Source organism: Peromyscus eremicus, chromosome 4 (genome assembly GCF_949786415.1).
Source record: "Peromyscus eremicus chromosome 4, PerEre_H2_v1, whole genome shotgun sequence".
Classification (NCBI taxonomy): domain Eukaryota; kingdom Metazoa; phylum Chordata; class Mammalia; order Rodentia; family Cricetidae; genus Peromyscus; species Peromyscus eremicus.
Genome location: NC_081419.1, coordinates 140974750 through 140987105, shown reverse-complemented (window position 1 = coordinate 140987105; position 12356 = coordinate 140974750). Strand labels below are relative to the sequence as shown.

General features: G+C 53.6%; 1 protein-coding gene across 3 annotated transcripts in view; it reads right to left on the bottom strand.

Moving 5' to 3' along the window:
- Positions 1–4712: 4712 nt before the first annotated feature.
- Positions 4713–12356, bottom strand: part of Slc9a8 (solute carrier family 9 member A8) — a 46644-nt gene continuing 39000 nt past the window's right edge. For all 3 annotated transcript variants that reach the window (XM_059261942.1, XM_059261943.1, XM_059261945.1), the window contains exons 13-16: positions 11765–11876; positions 9359–9579; positions 7270–7416; positions 4713–6683 (exon numbers count right to left, since the gene is read on the bottom strand). In XM_059261942.1, the coding sequence (XP_059117925.1) occupies positions 6576–6683; positions 7270–7416; positions 9359–9579; positions 11765–11876 (588 nt within the window). In that variant the 3' untranslated portion in view covers positions 4713–6575. The remainder of the gene's footprint in view (positions 6684–7269; positions 7417–9358; positions 9580–11764; positions 11877–12356) is intronic.

The following is a 12356-nucleotide window of genomic DNA, read 5'->3' as shown; positions in this document are numbered from 1 at the left end:
TGACTGTCACATAAGCTAGTTTGACAGGCTTGCCAGGGTCTGAGCTTCGCTTAGTCTAGTCCTGCTGTCACATGTTCTAGTCTCTTCATTTCCTAAAACCTTGTTGCCTTTTCCTGATTCCTTCCTATTGGCAGGCGTTGCTCCAGGATGCCACTGTGGGCTGAGGACAGTCCCTTACAGGTGGGCCAGCTTAGCACGTGAGTGAGGCCTGGTCTAGTTCTGACACTCCAGAGTCTTCACTGGCCACATCAGGGCCTGTGTGGGTGGGTGAAAGAGGGTGATGTGGGATTGCTGGGTCATGCAGGGGTCCAGTTCTAACGAGTGTAAATTTATGCAGTTTATGTGTGTAAGGCTTTTTTCTTTTTCTTTTCTTTTTTTTTTTTTTTTTTTTTTTTTTTTTTTTTTTTTTTTTTTTTTTTTTTTTTTTTTTTTGAGACAGGGTTTCTCTGTGTAGCCCTGGCTGTCCTGGAACCTGCTCTGTAGACCAGGCTGGCCCCGAACTCACTGAGATCCACCTACCTCTACCTCCCAAGTACTGGGATTAAAGGCGTGCGCCACCACAGCCTGGCTTAAAATTTTTATTTTTTAATGTGTATGGGTATTTTGCCTGTGTGTATGTCTGTGTATTATGTGCATGCAGTGCCCATTGAGGCCAGAAGAGGGTGTGGAGTCCAGATAGATGGTTGAGAACCAGATGTGCTGGGAATGGAACCCAGTTCTCTATGAGAATAGCCAGTGTTCTTAACCACTGACCCATCTCTAGCCCCATTTGGTAGGGTTGTTTGGTTTTGATTTTTTGAGACAGGGTTTCTCTCTGTAGCCCTGGCTGTCCTGGAAACTTACTCTGTTGAGTGCTTTTCTTAGGGAGACATCTGGAATGTGGTCAGATATTCTTTCTGTATCAGTTGAAATGACCATGGTTTTATCTTCCCTTCTGCTAATATGGAGTGTTATGCATATATTCTGGCTCTTTGGCATTGCTCAGAACAAGAGAGACAGACACTCCTGTTTCAGGAGGAGGCATTGTGTGGTTACAGTTCTGCCCTCTGGGAGAGTCAAAGCTATTAGGCCTCTATTTCCTACTTAGCTGTCACTTCACTCATACTAACACTCGGGCACTACAGTTCTGTTCTGTTTAGCAACTGGATCATTGCTACCACATCTATAAAAGGACCTCTCTATGGTGGTGGTGTGACTCTAGATGGGAAAATTCATACAGAACTGAAGGAACACACACACCCACATAAACTTTCTTCTGGTTTTATAAGGATCTCACTCTAGTCCTTGGTAGCTGCTGTTTACCATAGAGCCCTGGCTGGTCTCAAACTTGAAGCAGTCCTCCTACCTCAGCCTCCCAAATGCTTGGATTTTAAGTCCATACCACCATACCTTAGCTTCATGTGAAACTAAAACTGTTCTGGGGAGATGGCTCATTTGGTTAAATGTTTGCCTCCCAAGTATGAGAACCCGATTTGTTCCTCAGAACCCATATTAAAATGCCAGATGTGGGAGTAGAGCGATGTCTTCGTGGTGGAGGGCTTGCTGCTCTTTCAGAGGACAGGAGTTTTTTCCTAGCATCCACTTTAGGTGGCTCACACCTACCTGTAATTCCAGTTCATGGTGGTGCACGCCTTTAATCCTAGCACTCAGGAGCAGAGGCAGGTGGATCTTGAGTTTGAGGACAGCCAGGACTACAGTGAAACACTGTCTAAAACAAACCAAAATAATGCTTTCTGCTCTGTCATCTCATGAAGCCCCATCTTCCCTCTGGGCCTCAGAACTGCTGCAGCAGGTCCAGATTTTTATTTATTTGAGATGAGGACCGAACCCAGGGCCTTGTGCTTGCTCGGCAAGCGCTCTACCACTGAGCTAAATCCCCAACCTGCAGGTCCGGGTTTTACACCTGCATGTAATGGGGAGAACCATGAGCAGCTCCTCAAGGTACTGCTCTCTCTTGCCACGCTGGGTCAGAGGCCTTCCTCAACAAGTAAAGGGGCCGACAGGAGTGCTGACCAGGGAGTGGGCCAGCTCTCTTCAAAGCAGCTCAAAGCTGAAGGCCCAAGGAAGCAAAGGTGGAAACCAGAGAACTCAAGTGGGTTTGCAGTATGGGTATCTTTTTTTTCTTTTTTTTGAGACAGGGTTTCTCTGTGTAGTTTTGGTGCCTGTCCTAGATCTCTCTCTGTAAACCAGGTTGTCATTGAACTCACAGAGATCCGCCTGCCTCTGCCTCCCGAGTGCTGGGATTAAAGGTATGCGCCACCACCACCCGGCTTTTTTTTAAAAAAGACAATCTTAGTCTGTAGTCAAGGCTGGCTCAAAATTGAGGCCATCCTCCTGTCTCAGCCTTTTTAGTGTTGGGATTACGATTATACACCCTATGCCTGGCAGCATGTGTTTTTATTTTTCAGAGAGTGTCTCACTGTGTCGTCTTGGTTGCTTTGGAACTTGCTATGTAGGCCAAGCTGGCTTCCAACTCAAGAGTCCCCTGTCTCTGCCTCCTGAGTTGTTTCAATCTTAGATGGTCTTTTAATAAGAAAACCCAGAGCCAGATATCAAGGTGAAAGCTGAAAGATCAGAGAAGCAGAACAGCCAGCCACTAGCTCTGACCTCTACGAAATCCTCAGTCTAAAGAGAGTGAGTTCCTGTTTCCTCACGCCTTATCTTTCTCTGCCCTGCCATATTACTTCCTGGGATTAAAGGTGTGTGCCACCACTGCCTGACCTCTGTGTCTAATCTAGTGGCTGGCTCTGTCCTCTGATCCTCAGGGCAGTTTATTAGGGTATACAATATATCACCATACCAGTGCTGGGATTAAAGGTATGCACCACCACACCCAATACAGCTTGTTTTTAGTGTGCACTAAAATGTCTCTGGGATAGGTAGGGGCTCTGGGACCCTTTTCTCCACAGCTTCTGGCCTCTGAGGAAGTTATTTCTTCCTGTTTCTCCCCTCTACCTTGAGGGCTTTTTTCTGGAGTTGCCGGGTCCTGTCTTCCAGTGGGACTGAGCCCTTTCCTCCAGGCTGGCACTACTCAGAAAAACTCCCAGCCATCTTCAAGGTCAGGGCATCCTGAGAATTCGGTCTGTAGTTCACCAGTGTCCCCTGACTTCAGCTAGTTAAATTACAGCGAGATGTCACACTCAGGCAGCTTTCCTTCATGTCCTTGCACCCTTGGTGCATCTCCAGCCTGTGGCTGGCGCCAGGTAGATACGGCTGCCACTTGACTCTCTTGGCTGCTGGTGGGGGTGAGGGAGTCTCAGGGCTTTTGCCCCGTGTGTGCATGTATGTGCAGGACCTTACATAAGGCCTCCCTTTGTGAGCCGAGGACCAAATAGGCTCTGGCTCCTCAGCTGTGCGGATTTAATGGAGAAGCTTTCCATTTTTCTGCAGGTAGACAGTTGTCAAAACCAATGTGCAGTCAGCCAGCAGCAGGCCCTGAGAGGCCTGGCGCACTGGATTCCTGGCACCTGGGAGGAAGTCATGGTTGACATGAGCATTCTGCCTCACGTGTGTGGCTCACAGAGGGGCAGAGGCTGTCCTCCTAACCATTACACTTCTTGAAACATGCCTACTGCTGTCCTGGAGAGCTGTGGGGACCTAGAGCCACATCCAGGAGCTTTGCAAAGTCACTTGACACAGCAGAGGCCAGCTCTGATTCCACAGCGTTTTATTTCTAACTGTCCAGTGATGTGACCTCCCACTCAATGGCAGCCGAAGGTGAGCTCCTGCAGAGTGACATAGTTCACTCCAGCTCAGGCCCAGGCCCCACCCAGAAAGCAGCAAAGGTTCCCTTAGGCCCCAGGAAGCCTCCCTAAATCACAACAGAAAACTAGCGCTCCCCAAACCTTCCACTGTCAGAGAAGAGTGGAGCCCAGGCTTGTGAAGAGAGCCTTCAGCCTCCTCCTGGTGGAAGCAGGGGGACTCCACCAGTCCCCAGCATGTGCTACCATGGTTCTAGCACAGGGCCACAGCCACCAAGGGTGGCCTGTCCCAGCACCACTGCACATGATTGTGCCTGGGTGAGGGGCCATGGCACCTGCCCGTCTGGAACTGGGTGGACAGGTGGGAAGGCAGCGTGCAGAAGCAGGGCCACCAGAAGGCCCTCCCTCCCACCATTCTGTTTCAGTTAACACAGCCTGGCTCTGGGCCCCTGAGAGAAGCCAGGGACTTGGACCTGGTTTCCTAGGCACCAGCCAGCAGAGAAATCAAGCTGCTATTTCTGAGAATGGGGAGGGCTCCTGTCTCCATGTGGCATCCTAGAAGCCTCATGGGTGGTAGACAGCTACTGAATTCCTCCTCACACGGGAGCCAGGAACAGCTGACCTCTACCATATGTATCTCCATAGCTAAGTGGGGAGGGGGCTGGGCAGCAGCCACCCAGCCCAGAACCTACTGTGGGCACGTGGACCTGGTAGTTCTCAGGGTGGGTTTTAAGAAGGCTCTGCTCAGTCCCTTGGTATTCTACTGTACAGAAAGGACTTTGCACACCAAGCCCTCAGGCTGTCAGGTTTCACCCCAAGATGCTGCATGTGGCTATCTCGGGGAACCCTGTGACCATAGCACTGCAGAAAGCAGGTCACTGATTCCAATAACCGGCTCATATAGTCTGTAGGGATGGGCCACCACTACACTGAGTGCCAGATCTCCAAGGGCCCCCATGTCCCTCACTCTGAAGCATTACCTTCCATCCCTTGGCCTAGACTGAACTGGCCTGTCCCTTGGCCTAGACTGAACTTTGCCGCCCGCACACCTGGGTCATCTACCACGCACACATTCTCCGCTGCATACAACAGGACTAGCGGGGTCTGAGGAGCTGACAGCGGCACTTGGCCTCTCATCTGAGAAATCCCCTCTAGAGCTTTGCTCCCTGGCTGTGGGCCCTGGAAGGCTGGGCACTCTCTCAGGTGCTAAGCCCACAGTCCCCGGGAAGGGGCAGAGGTGAGGTGCCTACTGACATGCAGGGCTGGTGCAGCAGCCCTCCCACCAAGCTCCCGGAAGCTCACTTCAGGTCTCAGGTAAAAGCAGGAGGCCAAGAGTGGTATGTCCGAGAGGCCTGGTGACAAGGGGCCAGTGAATGACACCCGAAGCTTTACTGCTTCCTCTACGAATTTAAGGGTTAAAAAGAAATCTTGGCAAGTACTGAGCTGGGAAGCAGCTTCCATCTCAGAGATGAGCCCGAGCCCAGCCCCACTCCCAATCCCACAAGGCCATGGGTGGAAGAGGACCCAGCTTGGCTGCGTCAAGGACAAGTGACCTTATGTACAGAAGCAGACTACATGCCTCCTCCAGCTTGGCCACCTTCTGCAGCAGAGTGAGGTGGAGGCCTCAGAGGCCTGGCCCTCTGCCAACATCAGAACCACAGCCCCTGAGGTGCAAAACACCTGCAAAAACCCCACTCAGACCCACTGTGCCCCCATTGTGAGCCAAGGCCATACACAACAACCATGCCACCAGGGGCGCAAGGACAGCCTAGGGCCACATGGGTAGTTGCTGAAGGGCCACGGATGGGCAGACTGCAGCAGCTATAAAAGGGCAGGTAAGGACATCAGGCAGTGACCATTGCCTTAGCCTGAGACATGCACGGAAGTGTGTCTGTGTGACCCAAAGTCACCGGCATCCCAAGTGGCAACTGATTGGAGTGGGGAACCCTGGTCTCAGGCGCTGTGCTCTGGCCACTGTCCCAGTGTCTTGGAGATCTGAGGCATGGAGGGCAGAGGACCCAAGCTCCAGGAACTGGTAAAGGCTGGGCTCTCAGCAGCAGCTGGGTGGGAGGAGCTTCACACTATAGGGTCTAGTAAGAGGCCTCCGGGCAGAGGACAAGAATGAAGGAGACTGGTGGAGAGGAGAGAGAGGATGTGGAGGTGGCTCCCACACTTAGGAAAGGCACCCCAAGGACCCTGTGCTTACAGGGTCTAAAGACCCCCTGTGTCTCTTCAGAGGGTATTCCAAAACCAGGGGATAGGCCAACACCTTTCCTAGAAGCCTGCAGGCTGACCCCTGCCAGGTACCAGTGTAAACATTTGCAATAGGCCCACAGAAGGGCTGCAGCTGCCCGCCCAAAGGCAGGCTGAGAGGTGCCAGTTTCAGGTCAAAAAAAAAAAAAAAGGTCCTTTAGCCTTTCTCTTTGGGAACACAGGACACAGGACAGGGAGTGTGAGGCTTTCAGAATCTCTTGGCCTTGGCACCAGGTTGAGGCTGCTCCTGCTGCTGCTGCCACCAAGGCTCCTTGACAACGCGGAGACAAAGAGCAGATGTGCCTGCCAGCAGCTGCTCCAGAGATGTGAGGAAGGTGTGGCCCACGCACAGAGTGAGCTGAGCAAGCCAGCCTGCCAAGTGTTCTCTGTGGCCTGGCACAGAAGCAGAAAGGGGGCTGGCTGCTGCTGCCCTCCTCTGTAGGCCCAGAAACAACACCGGGGCAGGTCTGGTTCCGTGAGTCATGGAGGCCGATCATATTTCTAAGCCAGCACTCTCCAAAGGCCCGAAGCTTCCTAGCTAGGACTAGCCCTTGACCTACCATCCTGTGTTCTGAGGAGGCTGTATGAGGCATCTTCTTCCAGGCCCAAGACATTGTGGGCTCAGAATAGCTCCTGCTCATCGTCCTCAGAGCCTGACGGGCCCTGGCGGACCTCTTCATACCACTTGTTGGTGAGGCTTTTCATCTGGATGCGTCCATGGTGGAGGTCCTGGAGCGAGACACAAAAAAGTCAGTGACGGGGTCAGGGGACAAAGGCTGCTGTGAACCTAAGTGTTGGAGATAACAGGAGGGCCTGCTGAGAACTGAGGGGGACGGGGAGAAAAATGGCATGTTAGGAACTCAGCCTTAGGAATTAGATAAGCCTGGTCTCTGGCAGCTTTGGAGTGTGCTGCCCCATGGATATGAGCTCCTTTCCCTGGGCCTTGGTCTCCTCTGCTGTCAAGTGAGGTAGCATGTTTTGCTGCTTAGCTGTTGGAGGACATGGTCTTGGGGGTGGGGTGGGGTGGGGTGGGGTGATGTTGTGGGGAGAGGGAGAACAGCCAGGAGAGCCCCCACCCCGGAGGAGACAGCTGCAGTACCAGGAGGGCCAGGGCCACAGGCCGATCTGAGACTTCTTGGCTCAGCATCAGAGGCTGATCCACATCCCTGAGGGCAGTAGGGAAACCCAAACTGTTGTTAGCCATCTTCCAAGGTGTGTAGGGAAGGAAAGCAGCAGGGGTAGAGCTGGGCTGCTCAACAGCCTCCAGCAGCAGCAGGCCTGAGCTCGGGAGGCAAGGTATCCGCGACATGCCTACCTCCTGTGTCAGCCGCCGTGTGAAGAAGGGGTTCAGGTACTTGGCGTCCAGCCACATGAAGCCTTTCAGGTCCTGCTTCCTGATGTAGTGGGCTTCGTACTCCTCCTCGGTGAGCTCTGACAGGTGTTCTGACTCGATGGCATTGCCCTGGGTGACAGAGCAGTGTCAGCAGGCACTTCCCTGGGAGCCCTCTCCCCACTCTGCCTTCTTGCCAGAACACCACCAGTAACACACTCTACCCTAGACAGGTAATCACAGACACAGACCTTTTTGGGCCCCCAAAGCCTACCCTCTGCAGGGAGGCCCATTGACAAGTCTGGAGCACAGGAGTCTTCAAAGTTGCAAAGCCCTGCTGGCCTGGGCCTGCAGTGCCGAGGGAAATGGAGGAGGTGCACAGTCAGTCCCGGGGGTTTGAGAACCCTGAAGATGCCACAGATTTCAGCCAGCCCCAGCTGTACTTTCTGCGGGGCTACAAATCTGCACACTCAACAAGTCCCTATACTGCTGTTGGTTTTGTGCCTCAGTGTTCTTCTCCCCGTAGGATGGGGACTATGAAAGTCCCGGCTACCTGCAGAGTCCAAGTGCCTTGGCCACAACAGTGTATAACGACTGTCCGAGAGAGCCGGGCGGTGGTGGCGCACACCTTTAATCCCAGCACTCAGGAGGCAGAGCCAGGTGGATCTCTGTGAGTTCGAGGCCAGCCTGGTCTACAGAGTGAGTTCCAGGACAGCCAGAGATACACAGAGAAACCCTGTCTCAAAAAACCAAAAGAAACAAAACAAAACGACTGTCCGAGAGTGGCTGTAGCCTTGGCAGAAATGTCAATCTACACAGGGCTCACATCTGTAACTCCCAGCACTTGGGAGGTTGAGGCAACAAGACTGCAAGACAGTTGTAGCCACAACACCGTCAAGTCCAGCTTCGTCTACAGAGTGAGCCCTGTATCAAAAGGCAAAACGGCTGTAAAGACAGCTCAGTGGTTCTGAATGCCTGCTGCTTGTCCAGAGGACTCTAGCTCAGTTCCCAGAAGCCACGTTCGGCTCATAGCTGCGGGAAGCTCTAGTTCTGGAGGATCTAATGCTCTTAATGCTCTCTTCTTACATTCATGGGGGTGTGCACGTGCACCCCGCACTCCCCCCCAACAGCAAGCACGTTACCATGGCAAGGCATACACATACACACATATACTTTAAAAAAAAATTGAAAATAAGGAAACAAAAACAACAGCATAAACAAAAAAATAGAGATCACAACACAACACCAAGCCAACCAGTTAGCTAGAAGCTGGGAAGAGAGGGCTCTGAGAATGGAAGGGACCTGCAGAGCCTGAGGCTGGAGGAAAGGCTCTGGGCCAATGGCTCTGACTCTCCCACTCTCAGATGGCACTTTGATGACTGACCCAAGTTACTGACATCTCAAAGAGGGAGACTAGCAGGCAAAGCGTCTCAGGATAAAGGAGGGGTGGGTAGGGTAGGAGGATGGGTCAGGAGTCAGGGCTGCTGCGTGTGGGAGGAAGGCAGGGAGCCAGTGTAAGGCAGCCCAGCCTGAGAGTGGCCTGGCAGCAGGAGGTGCTCACAGGAAGTAGAGGGGGAGAGGGGGCACAGAAACCTCAGTTTCCAACATGTCTGGGTCCTGAACACCTCTATCCCTAAACCATGATCCCTCTGTCCTTGAGGATGCCACCTTGCTTACAGCCCTCATAGCTACCACAAGCCACCCTCCTCTCGGCCCCTATCAAGAGATGTGAATGCACACTGAAGAAAACCTCATTTTGAAACCACTTGGTCCCTGACCTGGGCTTCTGGCTCAGCTCCTGGCAGCAGAGGCACTCTCCCAGGACTCTAGAATAGGACCAGGCTCTACTTCAAATGTCCTGAGCTACAGATGGCATCGGTTCTCAGCTTCTATGGCTTCAGCAGGTCACAAGGCTGGCACACATCCTACCTCAGAGAGCCATGCTTCAGAAGCCAAGTTCGCGCACCTGTCCTCAGGCCTGCACCGCTGACCGAGGTGAGCAAACGCACGTGCCCCCCGAAGCCTGACCTGCTCCCCCTGGCAGACAGGCCGCAGGGCCCACAGGCGTACTAACCATCTTCTCAGTCTTGCTGAGATTGACATCCTTCTTGCTCCTGCGGCGTGCCCGGGCATCCTCAATGTCCACAAGGCGGATGAGGGGCATGGTGCTGCCGCCCAGCAGCAAGATGGTGAAGAGCACAATAACAATGGTGGTGGTGCCGATGAGCTGCCGCTTCTCCATGGGCTCCAGGCCCAGATGCAGGCTCAGTGCGTAGGGGATGGCCCCTCGAAGGCCTGGGGTGGGAATGGAGGGACTCAGGCCAGGCCAGAGGAGGGCGGGAGCAGGGGAAAGTGCCTCCATCCCACTCAGCACCACTAATGGTAGGACCTACACCTCACGGGAGTGGCCTAGGGTGTGAGAAGAGGTATTAGGGTGGACAGGTTGAAGTCCCTTGCATGTTCTGCATGGGCTGGTTCCAGGCAAGGTGACTACAGCCATGCTGCTGTGTAGCAGGTATATTTGGGGGCCCATCAGATCTGTCATATGACAGCTATGGAAGCCGAGTCCTCCCTGGGCGCCCCAGGCCCTCAACTAGGTGCTCTGTGCACAGGCAGGGCAGCCTGCTACAGCACCTGCCCAGCAGGTGCTGCCACTCTCCACAGCACACAGGTCGGGGAGCAGCCTAGAGTGGACGTGCAGCAGGCACAGGCAACCGTGAGGGTATGATCTGTCTAAGGACTCTCTGTGGAGCTTGCTGGCAATGACGACAGGACTAAGGGTGTGGACAGAGCTGGAGGCAGTTGCTCTGCACCATACACACGGAGCAGGGGATCCCAAGCCCTGCCTTCACAAGTCCAGAGCAGCTGGGACAGTAAACACAACACTAAAGTCACAAGAGTCACTGGGAACAGACTACAGTGACTCAGACATGGAAGGGGGAGCTTGGAGAGGGCCTGGCTGCTGCAGCAGTCCAGACCTGAGATGGCCAGGAGGCCAGCGTGGGTGGACTCAGAGACATGAGCAGGGGGAGCGACTCTTCTCCAAACCCACAAGGGTCACAGGATGAGGGGACCTGACACGTGTGACAGGCTCAGTGTGCACATATGCCTAGCAGTACCAGGAAGGCACCCATGTATACCAACCCACCTTGCTCCTTCCCATGAAGGGAGGGCAAGCCAAGCAGCAGGCAGGCAGTGGGCTCTGGCTCAAGGAACTTGCTGTGGCCCATGACACCCAGAAACAGAGAGAAGTAGGAACTGGGTTCTAGAGGAAGGGCTGGTTTGGAGAGCTGCATAGATGGAAAGGCCAGATTAGGAAGTCCTGTACTGTCAGAGGACAGGTTTAGAAAGAGGTGGGGCCCGGCCCTAGGATGCCACTGGGGTCAGTGTGGGAAGTGCTGGGTGGGAGGCTGGGGGGCCCCAGGGGAGGTGTCTTTGATATACTGGCAATGGTAGTGGCCTGGCAGATACACTAGGTTGAGGGCTGATGCTGCAGAAGCCATTGGTGAGTTGATCAGGGCCAAGGCCAGCAGAGCAGAAGGGAACAGAGCGGGGAAAATGAGGACAGGCTGAAGGCTGGGAGGAGACACCGACTGCTGAAGTAATTCCAGCCCTTGGGAGGCAGAGGCAAGGAGGATGGCTGCAAGTTCAAACCCAGACTACACTGCAAGTGTCAGTTCAGCCAGACCTCTCCATGTCTACGTGAGACAGGGTCCAGGTTGGACTCAAGCTAGAAATCCTCCTGCCCTGTTCTTCCAAGTAGCTGGCATTACAGTTCAGCGCCAGTGACCTTGGCTCACAGTTTACAATAAGGCCTTTCTGAAGAAAAAGGGTTGAGGCAAACTGTAGTGGACACTATAAAGACTGCAGCCCACATGGAGATACTCAATTATATTCTTTTCTTATTTTATTTTTTGAGATGGTCTCACTCTAGCCCTGGCTGGCTGGAACTCTCAGAGATCTGCCTGCCTCTGCTGGGATCAAGGCCATGTTTCACCACACTTGACTACCGACACTGAGACAGGAAGAGCACAGAGAGTTAAGGGTCCTAAGGGACTGATTCTTTAGAGCTGAAGGTTGACAAAACCATCCCAGCCTTGAGAAGGTAGAGAGGTGTGACTGACAGGCAGCTGCAATGCTCAGATTCAGCTATGAGGACTCTGCAGCCGAGGAGAAATAACTTGCATAGCATGAGGAAGCCCTGGGTCAAATCCCTATCCTCAGCAACACTGCACACTCCACACCACGCTACACAGGCCTGCCAAGGGTGTGCATGGAGCTGGACAGGTCCTTGCTTTGCTCCAAGGGTCCCCGATGCTGGGCATGACCTTTGCCCTCCTGGAACCTGAGAGTCCTTATCCCAACCCCTTCATGGTGCTGTGATGAGGGTGCCATTTGGTAGCACCTGTTAGAGCCGGGTTTCCCAGGGACCCATGTACACAGCCCAGGCTTAGGCTCACCCACCCCGGCTGCCACTCACCACTGAACCACATGATGAACATCATCTTGGGGGTGATTTTGTGATCTCGGAAGAAGTTCAGCAGGTAGGACAGAGGGAAGATGTTGACGGCTCTGCCGAACAGTACCAGCACCTGTCAATATCAATGTCAGTGTGGTGGAATCCACTGCGTCTTCAGGCTAACATCAGTGTAACACACCTGTCTAAGGCAGTCCCACCCTCAGCCATAGACACACCCAACAGCACAGCAGAGGTGGAGACTCACACGTGTGCTGCTGCCCTGGCGCTGCCTGGGTGAAGCTTTTTGGTCTGACCTTTGGTCTCAGATGCTACAAGAGGAGACTAGCAAGCATCATTCTGGACTTTAGTCACACAGCCTCAGAACAAAGGCAGCCACCACCAGGCTCCCAGTGTGGCCTAGAAACAACCAGCTGAGGACAACCAGGACTCCATAATCGGTGGGTTTATGCTAATCTCCCCCACTGGGGCACTGTGGAGAGAGGGACAACAGACAGGTACTCCAGTCTCTGCTCTCCTCAGAGCAAGGAGGGTGGGCTGAGTGAGGCCTACCTGGGAGCACAAAGGTGGCTCAAGTCCTGGGCCTGCTGTGGGG